This window comes from Lathamus discolor, chromosome 6, assembly GCF_037157495.1.
Source record: "Lathamus discolor isolate bLatDis1 chromosome 6, bLatDis1.hap1, whole genome shotgun sequence".
Classification (NCBI taxonomy): Eukaryota; Metazoa; Chordata; class Aves; order Psittaciformes; family Psittacidae; genus Lathamus; species Lathamus discolor.
Window position 1 is genome coordinate 14,955,995 of NC_088889.1, and position 19,968 is coordinate 14,975,962.

The window sequence follows — 19,968 nt, forward strand, 5'->3', positions numbered from 1 at the left end:
GTGAGGGGACTGCTGTCTACACGAGGAGGAAGTGGTCCCATTATGTGAGGATACTCTTTAATTTGTGCTTTTAAGACTGATCACACAGTTCATAGCACTTAAAAGCCTGATGAAGGAGGCTGTGATGGCTGGAAGTGCCCTTGGCCATGCAGTAAGCTGCTCACCCCACTGACACTGGCAAAAATTAAGGTCCCTACCTAGAGACCTACATGACAGCCAGCTGCTTTCAGCAGTGGCAATAGGGAGGATGGCTGGCTCGTGGGGTTCTCCCAGCAACTACTGGGTCAGAAATGGTACTTTCATCTCCAGTAAGAGCCTATATACATTCTACCCCTCCCCAGGTTGATGCCAGGTTTTGGAAACACTTGCTTTGCAAGGCTCGTTTTAAAACCCACAAAAATCAAATGGAGTCACCCGATTGCCTTTCCAGAGCCTGGAGCAGGCTGGCAGCTGTCAGTTCCCAAGATCCCTGTAGCATCCCATGGCTACACACTACACAAGGAAGGCTTATCTGTGCTGCCTTCCTCCAAAGCTTCAGCAGGTTGATTAAAGCAGGAGGGTTGCAGTAAAATGCTACATGGTACAAGCCAACCCTTCATGTCCCAATGAACATAACAAAGTACCAGCTTCCTTATCCTTTCCCATCCAAAAAAAATGTTGAAAGGGGCCTAAAGAGCAGCTATCTCTTATGCTGACAACTGGGAGCTGAGAGACTTCTTATTAGCAAGCTGTATTTCGGGTCTGTTCACAGCAACTGGAGAGCACAGCCAGGTTTGAGGATTATCATGGGGAAGAGATGTCAATTCAGAACTATTCACACTTGGCTCTGAACATTAAACAGTCCCCAAGCAAACTTGTGAGTGTGGGTATTCTCTTCTGGCCGAACTATTTGTACTTCTCCAGCTCAAACTAGCACAGCTAGTTTTTCCATCATTAAATTCCAGGGAAGACAATTTATTGCACGTAGCATCTTCTCATAAACAGACCGGAGCTAACAGTGTGTGCTTAGGAACATTACAAATGCGTGCCTACTTACTGCTGGGAATCTCCAGTCCTGCTTTTAGCTTCTCCAGCCAAGACAAGATGTTCATTTCAGCAATGGACTGCTCTGATGGGAACTTGAATACCTGACCCCCAACATGAAGGTTCACCCAGATGAGAACAGGCAGTGAAGGCACAGTGGCAAAGTATGCCTTTAGGATGCCGCGTCCCACTGGAGTCTTTTTCCTGTTGGGAAGAGGAGATTCAACTTGCTCACCAGTGGTTTGGCAGCACAACAGGACTGAGAGCCGAGCAAGCACCAAAGCCCTGGGGCCACATCCAGCAAAGCACACAATTTTGCCTGTGGGATAGCTCTAGAAGCTCACCACACTATTTATAATCACAATGCCTTAAGCAAGCTATTAGGGTCCAATGGAGAGGGAGCAGACAGCAGACTGGGAGTTTAAAGAAAACCTCAAGCAGGAGGAGCTGGGGCAAACTCTGTAACAGGGTGTGAAATATTCTCCACCTTCAGTTTTAAAGAGCAGGTGAGGCAGGAGCGGGACAGGTCCTGCAGCCCACCATGGTTAGCCCCTGTTTGCAGGCAGAGCTACCAGCTTCCTCCAGCCCAGCTGTGCCACTGCAGCGAGACTGCAGCAGGTGGAAAAGCAGGAGCTGATGCAGAGGGCTGTGCTCAGGTGGTCAGCCCTTGGGCAGCTGATGGGTGCTTCCCCAAACACAAGGAGCTGGGACAGCAGCATACCCAGGTGACAAAGAGAGTGAAAGAGGATATTGAGATGGAGGGACAGCAAGCCCACAAAGGCACTGAGTCCTTCTGGAGCTATTTTCAGGATGACAGTGATGCCTGAGGTCTGAGCTGGCTCTCACCACGGGAATGTGGTCCTCTGTCTAGGACCATCCTATTCCCAAGCCAATGGCCATATTCTGCCCTCTTTTGTGGCAATGCCCCTTTGCTCTGACAGAGAACAGCTCTTTCTTTCTCAGGAAGAGAGATAAAAGGCAGATGTGTAGGTGGGGAAGTTCCAGAGGCTCTCATTTCTTGTGCATTACTGAAAACAAATTGTCTTCTCTTTGAAAACATGTAGATTCCCCGTTAGCTAAACTTCAGCCCACGCTGCGAGGCGCTTCCCAGACTTCAAAGCATGGTATGATTAAGACAGTGAGGTGTCTCTGGGCTTGGGCAAAACAAACACAGGCTAAAAATTGAAAACACAACTAGGGAGGGGAGAATTAAAAAAAATCCCCTCTCCTACAACTTTCTGCTTCTTAGCTCCTGGATTCATTTTGTTTCTTGAATATTTTAAAGTTTGTTTTACGGAGCTTCTTCTGGTTGTCCCTTCTTCTGAAAACTTCTTTTCCCCCAGTAAACAATCACTACTTGTCCTATTGTGCTTCCTTCTATTTGCCAGTGGAAAATCACCATAAGACACTCCAGGAAGTCAAATTTACTTTTTCTCCCACATGCAACAAGAATATAAACAAGACCAGAGCCAGGGTCAAGCTACTATGTGATTGAGATCATTTTACTCTATTGAAAATTACTTCTGCAATCAATTAAACATTTATTAATTTTACTTTGTCATGCAATTTTGCAGCTGCCCAGGACACATATTGAATCACTGCTAAATGATTTGACCTCCCAACTCGCGATGATTTCAGACCAAATAATCACATTACCAGCTAGTGCTTTCAGTAATTGCAGACTCATTTTTTTCTTGCCCTGAAAGGCTGAAAGTGAGCTAATGGAAACAGGAAAAGAGAATTTTACACACTCACAAGTTCAACCAGCAAGCCACAAACGCTTGCTGAGGTCTTCCTTTTGCCAGCTTCAGCATTTCCTCGCTTTCCATTTGACCAATGTCACCATCACTGAACAAAATGAGGAAGGGCTTTCTGAGTTGCAAGTAGTGGGGCAGATTTTGCACGGTGATTTCTGGCTGCAAGACATCAAAACAAGAAGTTGGGGTTTATGGGGAGGATAGTACAGGTCAAAATTAGACTTTCTGTCCTTACGCGAGGGGTGCAGGGGTAAGCAAGGATGTAGTGCCCATGTTGAATGTAATGTGAGTGCTGGGATATTGGTGCATGCTGGAGATGACTACCCCCAACCATGCCCGCTGCAAGTGAAGTCCGTATGAGCAAGCTGTGCACTCCAAGATGAAGGGGTGTGAGCAGAGAAGGCAGCAGCAAGGCCAGCTCAGCCCAGCTCCATGTCTTATGGCTATAACCAGCCTCTGAAAGGCATGCGCAAGAGGCAGGGAGCAGACCCTGTGAGAGGCCAACCCATCACAGCAGGGGGTATGTGACTACGAGCGCAAGCCAGTCAATTGACTCCCAGGGTCTCCTCATACGAGACCACACAGCAAACAGCAGATTTCTGTCCAGACTGTCTGATCCTAGCCGTAAAACTTAAAACCAAATGTAACTTAGCACGATAGAAATAATAAGCAACCATGTTTATTTTGCCGAGCTCCACGCTATAATCAGTTCTACTGCAAAAGACCGCAACAGAAAAAAGACACTTTCTTTTTATTTTACTTACAAAAATGTCCAGCAATTCATATCTGATCACCTGCACCATGTCCTGTGCACTCTGTTTGGACAAAGTGATGCTTTCCACGCTCTCACCTCTGCCCCTGTCAAGGAGGAGGGCTGGGGGAGACACTCCATATTTACGGGATCTGAAAAAGAGGAACAGGGAGAGATAAGGCCAGCGTGTTCCCTTGTCCCCTTCTGAAACAAGCACTTACCCTAAGACACTAAATACACACACACACACAACCAGGATTTTCTTCTGCAAAAAGACATCAGCAGCTAAATAATGGGGAAAATCCAAAACACCGCCAACGAAGCTATTTATTGGTGCTTCGCTTTTGTTTTCACACCTGAAGTTAGGTGGTCCAAATACCCATCCAGTGCTTTACTTCCCAAGCCAAATCAAACAGCAGGTCTTTGACTCCATCCAAGGGACACCAACCTACATAAAATAAGCTCCAGAAGATCTGATTCTTGGCTTGGTGAACATGGGTAATTTTGCTGAAGTCCAGCCCTGCGTTAGAGCAACACGCATATACTCTTGGAGAACTCAGCTCATCCTTTGTTGTCCAATGTTCTTCTGGTACAAGGGTTCAAGGGTATTTAAAGAAAAGCTGAGAAGGTGGAAAGAGCAAAAAAAGGAGAAGTCTGAGCAATGAAAGAGCAGGGGGTACACCAAGATTGGAGAGCGATTTTCTGGAAGTCTGAGGAACTTCAGTCCTGAAGGCTTCAGATGCCAGTGCCCAGAGGAAGGAAGGGCACAATGGAGGAAATCAGCTGCCTCGATGTTTTTTTGAGGGGCATCTGTAGTTTGTTTGTCAAAGACCGCTGGCAATTTTTCAAAAGCTGTGATACCAGAATTGCTGGGGAAGTGAGTAAGAGGAAAGGACATTTTATGTTGTGGAGGTGGCGAGGTGGAAAGCTTTTGATTTCCTGTTCAAAAGTAATCCAGTTCATCTCTCTTCTTTTTTTCTCCATACATGAAAAATGCAACGCAGACTCAGCCTACTGCAAAGGCAGCTCTTAGAAAAGTCGCATTACAACCAATTGCTCTTCCCACCATGGTTTGCCCAGGCAAATTCATTTCAGACACTTATTTTAGCAGTTCTGAATGGGATGGCAATTACTTCCAATATGCTTTAAAAAACCTCAGTGTTGAGTGGTTTAGGTCATCAATGCCAAAGCAAGTGGAGGTCCATTTTCATGATGTTCAGCTCATACATAGGCTTTTCAGTTCCTCCATCACAGAACACATACTAGGAATTCCTAAGGGGCACCTCCAATCTGCACTGATGCCTTGGAAAAGAGCAGTAATGAATGACCATGAACTTTCCTGAGGCCTTCAAATGTTGTGAATCCATTGCTAAACTGTTCTTGGATTTATCTGAGCCATTTCAGCTTTTTGAGTTTATCTTTGTAAATACAGCCCTGAGCTAAGCTTTCCCCTTTCTGTTTGGACTCCCAGGTTCTGCTGCTCAAGGAAGTTGAGTCTCACACCTCTGGTCATGTGTGGGAATCCTCTGAGCTATTAGGAAGATCCTTAACTTCCCTCTCTGCTGTTTTTCAAATTAAACTGTATTTGCCATTAATTAAGAATGGTAAAACCCTCGGAAAAAAACCACCCAACAAACCACAAAAAAACATCAGGGATTTTGAATTTCTCAAACTTCCACATGTTTTAAAGAGACTCTTTGGCTTAACCATGTCTCAGAGGAGGTAAGGACTCTTGCTCCCTATGTCTAATACATCAGCTTGTTCAGCAGCCTTGGACAAGGAAGTTTTTTATATACCACCAGAAAAACAACAAGTTATCTAACTCATAGCTAGAGTCTACTGAAATCACTTCTCGCCTTACTGCTACTGGTTGCTTGTATTGTTGCTTATGACAGCTTTCTATTTATATAGCAGAGGCATTTGATGGGTAATATGAGACTCGCATTTAAATCAAAAACATCTGCAAACAAATACTTGGCAGGAACCTATGGAATCTGAGTATGTGAGAAATAAATAATGACTTCATTCAAACCATTTCTTCCTTAACACTTCTTTTTTCATTAGTTACCGACCAAACGTGTTTGCTGAGCAAACAGTTTTGCTAACAACATGCTTTGTATATTTTGTATACCTTTTTCTCTGGGAAGAGAGGACTCAGCTCTCCACCACCAGGGAGCCACAAGTATTTCCTCCTTGAGCGTTTCGCAGAAGAATAGTTTTTCTTTGCTTAAGAAGGGAAGTGAGCCTGGCTCTTGCATAAGTAATTCCTGTAAGTGTTTACTCTCGACTTGCAGTTGAGAAGATGACCAGCAACAGTAGCTTCACCTACAAATCACAGCCAAAATCCAAACTTGGCAGAATGAGTATCAATAGAAACTGTATTAAATATTCCAACTAAACAGAAGCATGCTGCAGACTGGAGCTGGAGCACGAGGATGGAGGTATATTCTTGCATCTGTCATTGCTGAGAGAACACCCTGCTCTCCTTTGCTTGTTTAACTTATATCTGCTGGGTTGAGATCCTTAAGGGACAAAAGTCTTTTAGCTTGAAGGGGGTCAGGTTTATCATCCTGATGCTGCTGGTTGTGACTTCTTGACCTGACATTGCCCAGCGGTCTCCCACCCCAACACTGAACAAGCTTTCTAAGACCCAGCTTCGAGCACCGTTTGGTTGACAGAGTGTACTACCAAGATATTTGCATTTCTGTTCCCTGGGCATACCACAAAATGCCCATATCTCATCAGATATGCAAGAGATGCATCACATCTGTAAGAAACTAATGAAAACAATTCACTCTTGCATTCCTGGCTGCTAAACCCATACCTGGAAAACAGGCCAAGAACCTTCTGGGGGTTTTAATTCTGCTTTGATAGCTAATTCCTGATGGAAATGAGATGCCAGAACAAGCTGAGGGTTCCCCCTGGATCTAACTGATAAATAGGCACTGAAGCATCTCTTACAGCCTACTCCAAAGCATTTTGCCCCTTCTGGTGTGAGTCTTAATGACACAGTTAAGTGCACAGACTGATACATGTTTAGATCCCATTAGCTCAAATTTTGCTTAAAGTTAGGGCTGCAACTGATGCTCTTATTCAATCAGGAGCTGACCAAGAAAGTCTTGACTTTGCCGTTACCATACGTGCAGGAGAAAGGCTGCTATATTTATCCAGCACTCTTTCTCCAGAAAGGGGATGCACCTCTCCAAAGCTCTGTCTGGAAATGGTGGTAACGTCTTGCTCTTGTCAAGGGAAAGGAAACTGGTGGGCATATGTTTCAAGGAAAAAAGTTCCATGGTTAAATTAACTATTGAAATGATACAGGTTTGTCCCCATCCTTGGCAGTTGCAAACATCTCACAGCCAGATTGCCCACTGGGAAGCTCGATAAGACTGAAGGGGTTTAACACCTTTCACAGTGCTGCAGAAAGGCTGCCTGCTCCACACTGAGGCAACTCCATGGGAAGACAGCTTTTATTGCAGGACTTCCAAACCATTTTCCAGTACCCAGGCACAATGCCCACCCCACTGCTAGCCAAGAAAGCCTGCAAGTAGTCACCAGCAGCCTCTCTTTTGGCTGCTCTTAGCAACTGGAGGCAGCCATCAGAGCAAGGCTCACATTTACACCTCTGGCTTTGGCAGCAATCCCCTTACACTCTCCTTCCCCATCCCCACCTCAGCAGGCACTTTTGCAGCATCAGGACAAGGAAGAGGAGACGAGAAGGTGACTAGACTGGAGAAGGAGGAAAACCAGTAATAATTTATCACTTCTTCCTGATGGAAAGAGAAAGGCAGAACTGTTTTTAATTCGTCACACACTAATCCTAGCTAGTTCTATCATTTTTTCAGCCTGTTTTTAACTCCATAAAAGTTTAGTCCTGTTTCTATGAGGAACCTGAGATGCATGGGAGCTGGCAGGTTTGGAGGACTGAAAATACCCAGAGTGAACTGAACAGGAGGAAGGGAGATGACCATTCATTTCAACAGAGCTAAATGAACTGACCATGGACAGGCTGCAAATCAGTGGCAGCGCTGGGGTTACATCTCCCTTTGGCTGACTCTTGACCAATCTTCTTATAGGACTAAGTCAATTGTGGCTGTTTGGGGCTGCTGTTAACTCAGCATGACCAGTGACACTTGCTTAGGCATTGGCTTTCACTAAATGCAGGTAGGTTTGGTTTGAATTCTCCCCAAAGAAAAAGAGAAACAACTTACAAAGCCAATGTATCATCTTCAAAATACATCCCCATCGTTACATGGCCACTTAAGATGTTTCCTGCCTCTTCGAAAGCTTCCCTGGCTGTAAAACAGACAAAGATATAAAAATACACAATAGAAAGAGAAGTGTCAGCTTCCTCCTGGAAACCAAATTGCTGTCTGCATACGTAACACCCTCCCACAGCAAACTGTCAGTTGGGAACACAACTACGATTAGAGGCTCATGAGAAATGGATGCATATCATGGCCACAGGCTATGGGAGGAGGAGTTGGCAGAGGCCAAAAGGATCATAAAGAAAGTTCCTATTATGAGAATAGTATCTGCTCTTTAGCGACCAGCACTGAACTCCCAGGATCTGCAAGGCATGGGCACTGATGGAAAATGAAATGCCTTTAAGGACGTGAAGTCTCTAAGAGTTCTTAGGAACAGGAGATCAATTATATGTCTAAACTTATAAATCCCAGTGACCTTTCGGAAATGACTGATGATGACTTAACTGGAGTAGTCCTAAAAGTCCAGCAGATAAACCAGCCTCCCCACAAGTATCTTTTGGTTTTATCCAGTTCCTCAGAGCAGGCAGTGTCTGTTACAGGCATCCACATAGGACAGAAGGATCAAAAAGGTAAATGCCTTGCACACACAGTCTGCCCCACTGCTTTGTGCCGCTGCTGCAGCAGGTATAAGGGTCCGCCACTCACATTATGGAGACAGCAAGGTCAAGTAGAGGATGGGGAGGAAAGAACTGGGTTGGGGCTCTCTTGATCTATCACAGCTGACTCTGTGCTGAAGGAGTGAACGCAAAGCCCCAACCCAGTCCTTTCCTCTCCATCCTCTACTTGACTGACTCTTGGGGCTGAGTTCGGAGGTCCTCAGGGAAATGGCCAATGAAGCGGCTAAGCCACTATCCATCATATTTGAGAGGCTGTGGCAGTCCAGTGAAGTTACTACTGACTGGAAAAGGGGAAACATAACTCCCATTTTTAAAAAGGGAAAAAAAAAAGAAGACCTAGGGATCTACAGGCCAGTCAGTCCCACCTCTGTGCCCAACAACATCATGGAGCAGATCCTCCTGGAAACTATGCTAAGGCACATGGAAAATGTCATGACTGATGGCAGCCAACATGCCTTCACTAAGGGAAAATTGTGCCTGACAAATTTGGTGGCCTTCAACAATGAGGTTACAGCACTGGTGGATAAAGGAAGAGTGACAGATGTTATTGAGCTGGACTTGTGCAAAGCATTTGAAGCCGTCCTGCACAACATCCTAGTCTCTAAACTGGAGGGACATGGATTTGACAGATGGACCACTCAGATAAGGAATTTGCTGGATGGTCACACTCAGGGTAGCGGTGAATGGCTTGATGTCCAAGTAGAGATAGGTGACGAGTGGTGCTCCTCAGGGGTCAGTGTTGGGACCAGCACTGTTCAACGTCTTGTTGGCAATGTGGACAGTCGGATTGAGTGCACCCTCAGCAAGTTTGCCGATGACACCAAGCTGTGTGGTGCAGTTGACATGCTGGATGGAAGGGATGGCATCCAGAGGGACCTGGACAAGCTGGAGAGGTGGGACAGTGCCAACCTCATGAAGTCCAACAAGGCCAAGTACAAGGTCCTGCACCTGGGTTGGAACAATCTGCAGCATAAATACACGCTGGCCACAGACTGGATTGAGAGCAGCCCTGAGGAGAAGGACTTGGAGTGTTGGTTGATGAGAAGCTTAACATGAGCCAGCAGTGTGTGCTCAAAGCCCAGAAAGCAACTGTATCCTGGGCTATCGAACGGAGCATGGCCAGCAGATTGAGGGAGGTGATTTTCACCCTCTGCTCTGGTGTCACCCCACTTGGAGTACTACGTTTAGCTTTTAGGGCCCCCAACATAAGCAGGACATGGACCTGTTGGAACAAGTCCAGAGGAGGCCACAAAAATGCTCTGAGGGCTGGAGTACCTCTGGTTTGGAGACAGGCTGAGAGAACTGGGCTTGTTCAGTGGGGAGCAGAGAAGGTTCTGGGGAGATCTTAGAGCAGCTTCTAGTACCTAAAGGGGCCAACAAGAAACCTGGAGAGGGGCTTCTGACAAGGTGTGTAGGGATAGAACAAGGGAGAATGGCTTTAAACTGACAGAGGGGAGATTTAGATTAGATATTAGGAAATTATTTGCTGTAAGGCTGGTAAGGCTCTGGCACAGGGTACCCAGAGAAGCTGTGGCTGCCCCACCCCTTGCGGTGCTCAAGGCCAGGTTGGAAGGGGCTTGGAGCAACCTGGTCTACTGAAAGGCATCCCTGCCTGTGGCAGGGGGGTGGAACTGGATGATCCTTAAGGTCCCTTCCAATCCAAACCATTCCATGATTCTATGACTCCAGATCTGGTTTATGCCCTTGTAAAACAGCCCCAGTTTTCAGCAGCTGGAACTAAGGGAGAGACAAGCTTTGTGAGAACATGCAAGCCATAGTATGTGAGTTTGTAAAATACAGTTATAGATCAGAGATCAAAACTGGTGATGGCAAAGGTGCAGTGAAAACAGGGTGGATTTCAGCATCACCACTCCTCCCCCTTCATACTGAGCAACTGAAAACAATAAAAAAGGCTCTTTGGGCTTAAGGATAGTGAGAAACCACACTCTTTGAAGTCAGATGTAACCCAAGAATTAAGGCTAGATCTCAGATACAGCCATGATGTATGTTGCTTTATAACTTAAGTAAGATGTCATTCAGATACTATTTTGTGTTTCCCATAATGTTGACTGTCATATCACAATTGTCCAGCCCAAGCTCTTGGGACTGGTGACTCAGACCTCAGTAGACTGAGGCTGGCTCACAACTGGCCCCTTTTTGGTTCTCTGCCTTCTGCTTCCAGCTACACTCAAAGCTGTATTTTCCATTGTGTATCCCTGGAACCACAGGGACCACAAACTTTCATTTATACTATTTTCCTGTCCAGATGAAAGCTTAGATCCTTAAAGGAGTGGCCCATAGAAGGTTCAGACATTGTAGAAAACAACACACATACGACACAGCTTGGCTGGTTCATTTTGATATGGTGAAACCACTGTTGGGTAGGTCTGATGCTGGTTTACAGCCCTCTGGGATTTGGATATTTGACTTTTCAATGCTGAAAGAAAAGAAACCCAAAGGACTGGCTAAGGTTCACCAAGAATTTCATCAACAAAACCCCATGGAAGGCCATCAGCCCACCCTGTGCTACAAGGCACTGAAGGCCCCAGAAAGAGCAGGCTCACATCCAAACTTCCTGAGAAGAGCCCTTCTCCATCCAGGTATTTAACCTAAACCCTCATTTGAGGCACAACCTTGAGTTGAAGTGATGCCCTGGAACAGCACTGGCATCAGGAATTCTCCCCTAAATCAGGACAACCTTCAGCAGAGTCCAGACATATTCCTTTCACTGGGGTCATTCCTGCTGAGATCTTCCCCCCATCACACTTCCACATTTTTCTGTATTTTGAGGACTGTGCCAGACCCAGAGCCACATACCGGCCTTCATTTCTCAACAGCTCACAGCAGTGCAGGAAACAGCCCCCCCCCCCCAAGTCCACACAGCTCCACTTAAGAGACACGAAGCACTTCTAAAGAAGCTATTTAAATATTTCTTAGAAAATCAGTCCCCTGAGACCACTCTTAATTTCCCACAGGGCTTGATCATATGCTGCACTACACGCCTCGAGCTGGAACCCCAGCTGCCTTCCATGACATTGAATTGCACAAGCCCAGCTTCACTGCAGGGTTTGGGAACAAGAACGAATAGAACTGCCAGATGTGGAAGGGTCTACAGCTTCTGCACAGTTTCTGGAGACAGGATCTGAGCATCACCCCTTATCCCTCTAGCAGAATGCATCTCATGATCCCATGCTCTCCAGCAGTACCTGCAGCATCTTTGCATGCCTTCTTCACTTGGTTTACACTGATGCTGGCAAGCCCTACGATGGTACCAGAGCTTTGCAGACCACAGGTATATTTTAAAGCATTTGCTGCTGCATGGTTTAGGGCAGTCTTACTTCAAAGTACACTTCCAGTTTTTGCATAGCAAGTAACTTGATCTCCTGCAAATTCTTCGTTTCCAGGAAAACGTGCGTTTGTTGCCCTGATAATACCATCGACCTCTTTGTAATAAATTTTCATTACGATTTTTCCAACAAGCCTCTTTTAGCTCAGACCTACCGAAGGGCTTCCCAACATAGTTATCTGATACTAAGTGTTGGAAAAAACCCAGGGCTTTATTTAACTGGACATCTTATTGCTCTGTTTCAGTTAACTAGAAATGGCAATGACAACGTGTTGCTGGTTCAGGTTAGAGCAGGAATTCTTGCTGTGAGAAAATCATTGGAAATTCCAGATAAGTCTGCAGGCTGATAAGAGCAGAAATGTTGTTTCCCAGATTCTGGCCTGTGTTTGGTGCCAGAACAGCTGGCTCCAGTTTTCTGCTCCCTCAGGTCGTTCTGCATGATGCTTGAACACCCCACAGGTTACAGGCAGGGAAAGCATCACAGATTTCATCTCCCTTGGCATCTGCAGCTGTTACCTCAGACTGCGGATGCCATTCCAGATTGCAGACTGAGTGCACCCTGAGGGAAGAGGCAATCTTGTGGGCTCCACACAGAGGCGTCTGGAAACCTCCAGGACTCTGGTTTGCATGGAAGGAAATGAACAACTTATATAGAAAAAAGAGCCTCATCTCACACATCCAGCCAGGTCCAGACAGGTTGCTTCCATGAACCTATTTCACCATCCAAGGTTCTACCATGGAGCTAATCCAGGCTCCACTCCTGCAGAGTGGAATATGTGGAATAGAGGGAAGATTTTGGAGCTCAGCTGATGAAACCAGGGAGAAATGGACTAAAGATTTTTCTGAGATCAGTAAGATTTTCTGCTATATTTAAGATTTAGACCCTCCAGAAGCAGGCTGGCACATCAGCTGTCAGCTGGCTCCGTGAACACAGCTCCAGTGTTTTCTGATTGGTTCTAGACATTTTATTTTGTGCATTTAACCAAAGTTTACAGACACAGTCTCTTTCACGGACACCCCCTTGTTGCGGGGAAAGAGCTTGTGTGCCCTGTGAGGTTGGGAGCTATGCTGGTGGTGGCATATGCCTCCAGTAGGGTCTCCCATGCCGGACAGGTCTCAACTGAAGGGTCAGACAAAGTGTGTCCATGGGAAGGACGGGCTCACTAGCCTTCGGGCAACCATCCTAGGAGAAGGCCAACTCTAACTTAAAACCTGGGCAGAGGTAGCTCATCTAGCCCTGTAAGGCCATCCATCTAAGAGAAGGACACTAATCAAACCTATGACCTGAGGACTTTGCTGTCACCGTCCAAGCTCGCTAGGCCCTGGCACATAAACCTCAGGTGTAAAGGGTGGGGCCAGTTCTGCGCACACTGTGCCTCACCTAAAAAATCCTCTGCGCAGGACCGAAGGGTTTACCCACACTTGCAAAGCCTTGTAGCGTCATCCCAAATCTTCGTTCATGAAGTCAAGCCATGACATGACAGACACAGTAGAAATTCAAATGAAAAACAGTCTGAAATTTTGATCTTGAGAAAGATTGGGAAATTCTCCTTTTTTTTAATGCAGCAGTTCCCAGGGGTAGCTGGTAAGTGAGAGACCATGGGGTTGGAAGGTCCTAGCTCTTCCCTGTGGATTTCACTGAAGCATGACATGATATTCCCTTTCCAAATGGACTTTATTTCCTCTCCCTTGTTAAGATATACAATTGTCACATGAAAAATCACCATAGCCCTTGGGTCTATTTCCTTGACTTTCAGAAAGGTTATGGAAACCCACTAGATGCTGGACCACAGCTATGGCATGCAACAAATGACACTGGAGCAGCACCTGAGTGACTAGCAGCACCCTGTGCAGCAGGTAGAGCTGGGAGAGCATGACTGCTCCAAGTTTCAGCCACTAGGCAGGACTATACTGACCGAGACTACAAAAGGAGACAAATTCAGACACGTTCAGCACACTCCTTCCAGCAACTCTGCTTACCATTTCTAGCTGATGACCACCACTCTGGGGGCTGTGACCACCTCTTTCAAAGTCCATAAGTGTATTGCCTCGAGTTATTCACATTACATTCTTTCTGATTCAAGAAATTTGTATTTTAACTTATTGCTCCTTTGTTTGGTTGGGGTTCTTTTAAGAAAAAGGTTTTGGATTGTGTACTGGTTGCAAGGACTGGGACTACCACATTTGCAGGAGGAGGAGTCAGCAAGGTAACTATCAATCCTATACTGAAAAGGGCTTTCTTTGAGAAGGAATATGCTGTGAGATGTTGCACAGGGACTGCAAGAAGAGGCTGATGGATATGGGCATGTTCAATCAGAGGCTGAAAGGGGGTTTAATGGCAGCCTACAACTACTTTGAAGGGGGCTCATAAGGAGGACAGATCCAAAATCCTAACAGTAAGGCGCAGGAGATACAACAGGAACAACAAATACAAATTGTGGCTTGGTAAGTTCAGATGGGACATCTGTAAATACTCTTTCAAATAAAGGTCAGAAAATGAACCCAGAGGAACTTCCAAGCACCTTGAACTACCCCTCTCCTATCAGGAATGAAGCTGAGTGCTTAATCCACAAATACCACACTAACCTTCACTCGTGGCTGTGCTAAATACTCCTAGAAGCGAAGTGTGGTGATAGGATGACAGCTCAGATGGAAACTCGCCTCTTAAATATCCTTCTGCTTCATCGATCGTCACAAGCTTCAGAGGGCAGGAAACTCGGCTCCTGCAGAAAGGCAGAGAAACAACATGGGCTGCCGCCTTCTTCCTTTTTGGGATGAAGAGACAAAAGGGCAACCTCAATCCAACAATGCCCCAACGCAACATGATGACTGTTATGCCTCATCAGAGAGGAAAATCAGTCGCCTGGGAAGGAAATCTATGCCTAGTCTCAGAAAGGCACCGGAGCTTGTTATGGGGAAGAGAGAAAGAGCCCTGCGTCAAACTGGTTGCCCTCAGATCTTTGGGATTCCCATTCCGTCCAAGAACAGCTATTCCTTGACACTGAAAAGCACAAAAAGTTATTAAGCTCATTTCCAAAGCAGGTCTACAATCAGATCTGACATTATTTTTCCAAAAAAGATTTCCATTACACAGGCTGTGAAGTATGCAGAACATCATCTAGCAGATGTGCCAGTCTTACTATGTTGAGACTCACTAACAGACACTTACAGCATGATGAAACTGGTCAGTTCTTTGGTTCCCCACATGCCATCGTATATCACTGATCTCTCTCCCTTCTTGTAAATCTTAATGGTAGGAAATTGAGTGACATTCTCTTCTGTGCAAATGCCAGGCCAGTCCCAGCAGTTTACCCGAGAAAGCAAAACCCCCTGAGTTCCTAGAGTGGAAAACAAATAAGTTCAAATAATATTAAAAAAAATTAATAATTTAAAAACGGAAAAGAAAAAGAAATAGTTGAAAAAAGTGCTTTTTGTTAGCTTCTTTGAATATTATCACATATATTTGTATTAACACTGCCAGAACTCTATTTGCTTTGGCATGCATTCTACCGAGCTAGATCCTAGCACACAAAGCGAGTGCAGGTGGGCTACCATTGAGAAACTGCTGCACCATTCCTGGAGTCAAACACTGCTTTGTGTGGGCAGAATGTCAAAATTCAGCTCAGAATACACAATCCCTTTGAGTACAGGCTTTCTACCTCTTGAAACCACTCATGGATATGCCTTACAGTTTTGAGCATAAAAGTAGCTATTTCCAGCCTGTGAATGTATTAAATACCCCAGTTTGATTGATTCAAACAACAGATCAGGGAGAGAATAAACTCAAGGAAGTGGTATGTTGTACTTCTCAGAAACAAATTTCCAGAGACATTCACATCTGGCTGGTTATTCAAACAGATACCATGAACCCTAAGGCAATTGTCCAGGAGCATAAAAGGCAGCAAGAAAAGGTACTGGAAATATTTCGGAATAAGGCCAACACAAAGAAACCAGCAGGCACTCACTTACAGGAAAAAAGGGAAGATAAAGCTGGTATGGAGGAGGCTGATGCATTCAAGGCTTTTCACTTATTAAGGTGCCCAGTATTGAAAAGCATCTGTTCTACTTAAAGCATGAAGCCAAATACACAATGAACCATTAAAGGTGATGTAAGCAAGCTAGATTTAGTACAGGCTGGCAGTCTGATGGCATTCACCCTATCGTACCCACGCCAGCTCCTCATCTCCAAAACACTAGCATGTACCTTTAAGACTATAAGGGGTCTCACAAGTAAGGGAGAGGAAGAGCACTTGGGAATTACAGAGCAGCCAGTCCAACTTTAGTTCCTGAGAAAAGTACAGAATAAGCTTTTTATGGGTCTCATCGAAGTGATTATCTCAAGGGATTTGCAAGCAGTGAAACAAATGAAGGGCGGTTCTCTGCGTGCTCTCCATGAGCCCAAGATACTCCAGCATGTCCTTATCAGCCCTTCTTTCATCTGCAGCCTGGGCAAAGACCAGCAGACACTGCTGCTGCTCCATGGCTGAGCCTGTGCTAAGCTGGCAGGTGAACCATCACCGGCTTCACCAGCTACCTTGGTGGCCAGCCTTGCCTAACCTGCCTCCTACCTATTTGCAGGCTTGACCAAGGACAGCAGGGCTGCATACAGTCCTCAGGCCATATCATCCATACCCACTGCAGGAATGCTGTATCTCAAAAATCTTCACGCCTTCCCTAAATTTGTTTGAACAGGATTCAACAGTTACATGGGAAAGATGAGATGAAACCTAGAGACAAGTACACACATGGAGGTAGACCATCGCGAAGTGTCCTTCAGAAACAAGGGTAAAGGCAGGTGATGAGGATTTCTCAAGAGTACAGCAGAGCAAAACAGCCAAGCTTTGTTCTCTGTCTTAGGTTCGATTCTGATCACTATTTTCATTACAGGCCTGGCTGGTGGAATAAAACACACACATGGCAAATGATCCCAAGCCCAGAAGGGCAGAAAGTAATTTCAAGGGCAAAATGTAATAACAGCAGTGTTCTGTAATGAGAAGCAGGATGCACAGATATCATCAGTGTTGCAGAAGAGGGCAAAGCTCATTCTGGGATGAACTCTCAACAACATCTACAAGACATGGGAGGAGAACAACACTCTTCTGTGCCAGTGAGACCTCTGCAGAGCCCAGCAAGTCATGCTGGGAAACATGTTTTTAGAAAGGCTTAAGCAGATGTGAGAGACCCTGAAGAAATTTGGAAGACCTGCCTCCTGAGGAAAAACCCAAAGAACTGTGTTTCTTTTGATTGGAAAGAAAGAAACAATAAAATCTATCAATATGTAAAGTCTGCTCTGGTAGTGACACTAAGATGACTCACTGTTGCCAGCTGGGCAAGGACAAGCAACAACCCATTCCCAGGCAGGGAGTTTTGCTCTGATATTGAAACACGCTCCTGAGAACTAAGCACAGCGGAGGCTTTTTGGCAGAGAAGCTGTGGAAGGGTTTAAATCACAGGTTAGAAACATGCCTGCCAGGAATGGGCAAGGCATCTCCACAGAGAAGAATGAAGGCAGAGATGAGCTTGGCATGTGTTCCTATCCCCTATCCCTATGTCCTTGTTATCCCACTGGACCATTTTCTGCAACCCTCATTTTAGGCTCTGCTTTGCAGCTCACGTGAGGAGTTTACTGCTGTTCTGCCTTGTGTCAAACTCGTGTACAGACAAAGTAAGCAGCAGCACGGAGTTAAGGTTCTGCAATTCCACTCTAGTCAGGAGCTGTCAAAACACTCCATGAGAGCAGAAATAGTTTGTTTCATTCTCCAGGCTCTGAAATAACATCACAAATTAAAAGCCCCTGCATTTATTTCACACCTCTGATCCAGTATAGGTGATTCTCCTCATTTCTTAACACATAATCTTGTGTGTTGCCCAACTCTGAAAAATAATGACATGGAAATAGGGCTTTGATGTCTAGTTAAAACTGAGTTGCAAGGCTGCTCTAAGGCCCCTCAAATATGAGTTTTAGTATTTGTATACAAACTCAGGGGATTATGTACCAAAAGTGCTCCAAAGGAGCCCCATCTGGCTTGAGGAACACTTTGTACAAGATGATTGCTCTCCATCCCAAACTGCACCATATTATTAATTACTGAATGAGCAGCAGTTTCACCAGTTGAGTTACTCAGCAACAGACTGTTCAGCCCTGGGGTCATTACTGGATGGGAAGAAAGGTGAAAGAGGAACACAAAATCCTACTGTTCTGCGCATTCAGGTGCTACTAAAACCACCAACAGTGAGAACCTCTGTCCTAGGGATCATATAAAACCAGAACAAGACAAATCATCAGTGCTATAGGGAACAAGAAAAGACAAGAATCCCTTAAACTTCTACTCCTTTTGAGGGCAGGGCTGACATTAGAAACAGCTCTCTTGAAGAGCTGGTCCAAAGGCTACAATATGAAAGAGAAATAAGTCAAGTATGAAATGCTGCACTTCAAGAGCAGGAATCCAATATGGAATGGGAAACAACTGCTCAGAGAGCATCATACAATGGACTCCTAAATCCTTACTTCAGATTTAGCTTCCATGAATACGCATTGCTAAATCACACATTTTCATGCCTTTGAACTACAACTTCAGACTGTTCTCTTTGGAAGCCATTGGTCAGAAAGACTCCACAAGCACAGGAGAGGGAAGCAGAACTGGTTTTCATCATTACTGGTTTTCTCATATATTGGTTTCCTCTCTTTTTTTTGCAAAAAAGAAATGCTAAGAAATGCTCAGCACTGTCTCACCTTCACATCCTGCTTTCTTGTCGCAGGGCTGCTGCTTCCAAAAATTCACATCTTGTAAGACAAAACAATAGCTGCAGCAGTTAGCCCCAGCAGCAGTGAGGACAGCATGCTCTTGCAGCAAGAGCAGAGAATGTGCTCAGTTCAGCAAGACAGAGATGCTTTTTCTCTTGCTACACTGGATCACTCAACAAAAGGAAAACACTTGGGCTATAAACTTTATTTTGTGATGATCCGTTGAACATCTGTTCCTGGATGAGTCATGGGGTCATTCCAGTCTTCAACCTCCTCTGTTCTATTGCGCTTGATCTCACATGGCCTATCCTCAGTGCCATTTTGCATACAGAATTGGCATCAAAAGTGGCACCTGGTTCTGCAACTCAAAATGTACCTCTAGAATGGGTGATTCATGCCTCAGACAGCTGGTCTTCGCTTCTCAGCCCTTAGGAAGAATGCTCCACCCAAGAGAGCAGAAGAGGAATACAAGCACTTCTAGGGGAGCTGAGATTCCAAAGTCAGATCCCATGTTTTATTCTCAGTCCTGCATAGCTCAAGATCTTCCTTCTGGACCTTGCAGTGCCATATCTTTCCTCATCCTTGCCCTAACTGAGAGCCCAGGGACCCCCAGCCTTTTAGTTCTTCTAGTTTCCCTGGTAACCGGCCTGTGACTCAGGCTCCCTCAGCAGCAGAGACTAAGATCTGCAGACCCACTAATGCAGCCGTTCTCCATCCTGTTCAAGGCCACAGTTCAGAAAGCAGACTGGAGTCATTCTACAGGTCACATGTGGCCTGGGATTCTTTTGTGGGTACTGACGACAGAGGGAAAGCCCTGACCCCAACCAGTTCATAATCTCTGTTGAGAATCTGCCTGTGGCTGCTTCCATGCTCTGAGATCGTTATCAAATGAGTAAAAAAACACATGCTGAAAGACTGGCTGTGCAGAATCAGCCAAGGTTTGACTCTTGGCTCAGGAAGAAACAGGGTTTCATTCACTGTCTCTCCCAGGTTGCTCCTCTAGCTGGTCTGATTGCTGAAGAGTTTAAAAGAAACCCCAAACCATCAACTGTAACATCTCTAACAACAACCACCCTTCCCAAGCTTTCCTGTTTATTCTTTGGATTTCAGTCCAGATCAAAGCTGCTGGTGACCTTCCCTTCATGCAAACTATGAATGCAGAACCACTTTCATCCAAACCAAAGCACTGTCTGCAGTGTTTCCAGGACGGATTCTTGCAAGCAACTCCTATTGCATCTGCATCCCAGAAAGCTGTCTGGGTCCTCTGCAGGCTCTATACATGTCCCCACTGACAAGAGCTCAGCCCCAGCCCTGCTTGAACCTTGCAGGACATGGTGCCAGGTTCCCAGGAAGTGCCATCAATAGGAAAAATGAGCCTTAATGAAGATAAACAAATAGAAGGCACCAGCCACCTACAGGGGTGCCAACACAGCTCTCACTGAGATCCATATGACTTCCCCA

General features: G+C 45.5%; 1 protein-coding gene across 2 annotated transcripts in view; it reads right to left on the reverse strand.

Annotated features, from left to right (window-relative positions):
* The window catches only part of TXNDC16 (thioredoxin domain containing 16), a 41,814-nt gene that overhangs the window by 1,901 nt on the left and 19,945 nt on the right, over window positions 1–19,968 (reverse strand). For both annotated transcript variants that reach the window (XM_065686321.1, XM_065686320.1), the window contains 6 exons: window positions 14,932–15,100; window positions 14,349–14,485; window positions 7,743–7,827; window positions 3,545–3,683; window positions 2,779–2,939; window positions 1,037–1,227 (listed from right to left, as the gene is read on the reverse strand). In XM_065686321.1, the coding sequence (XP_065542393.1) occupies window positions 1,037–1,227; window positions 2,779–2,939; window positions 3,545–3,683; window positions 7,743–7,827; window positions 14,349–14,485; window positions 14,932–15,100 (882 nt within the window). The remainder of the gene's footprint in view (window positions 1–1,036; window positions 1,228–2,778; window positions 2,940–3,544; window positions 3,684–7,742; window positions 7,828–14,348; window positions 14,486–14,931; window positions 15,101–19,968) is intronic.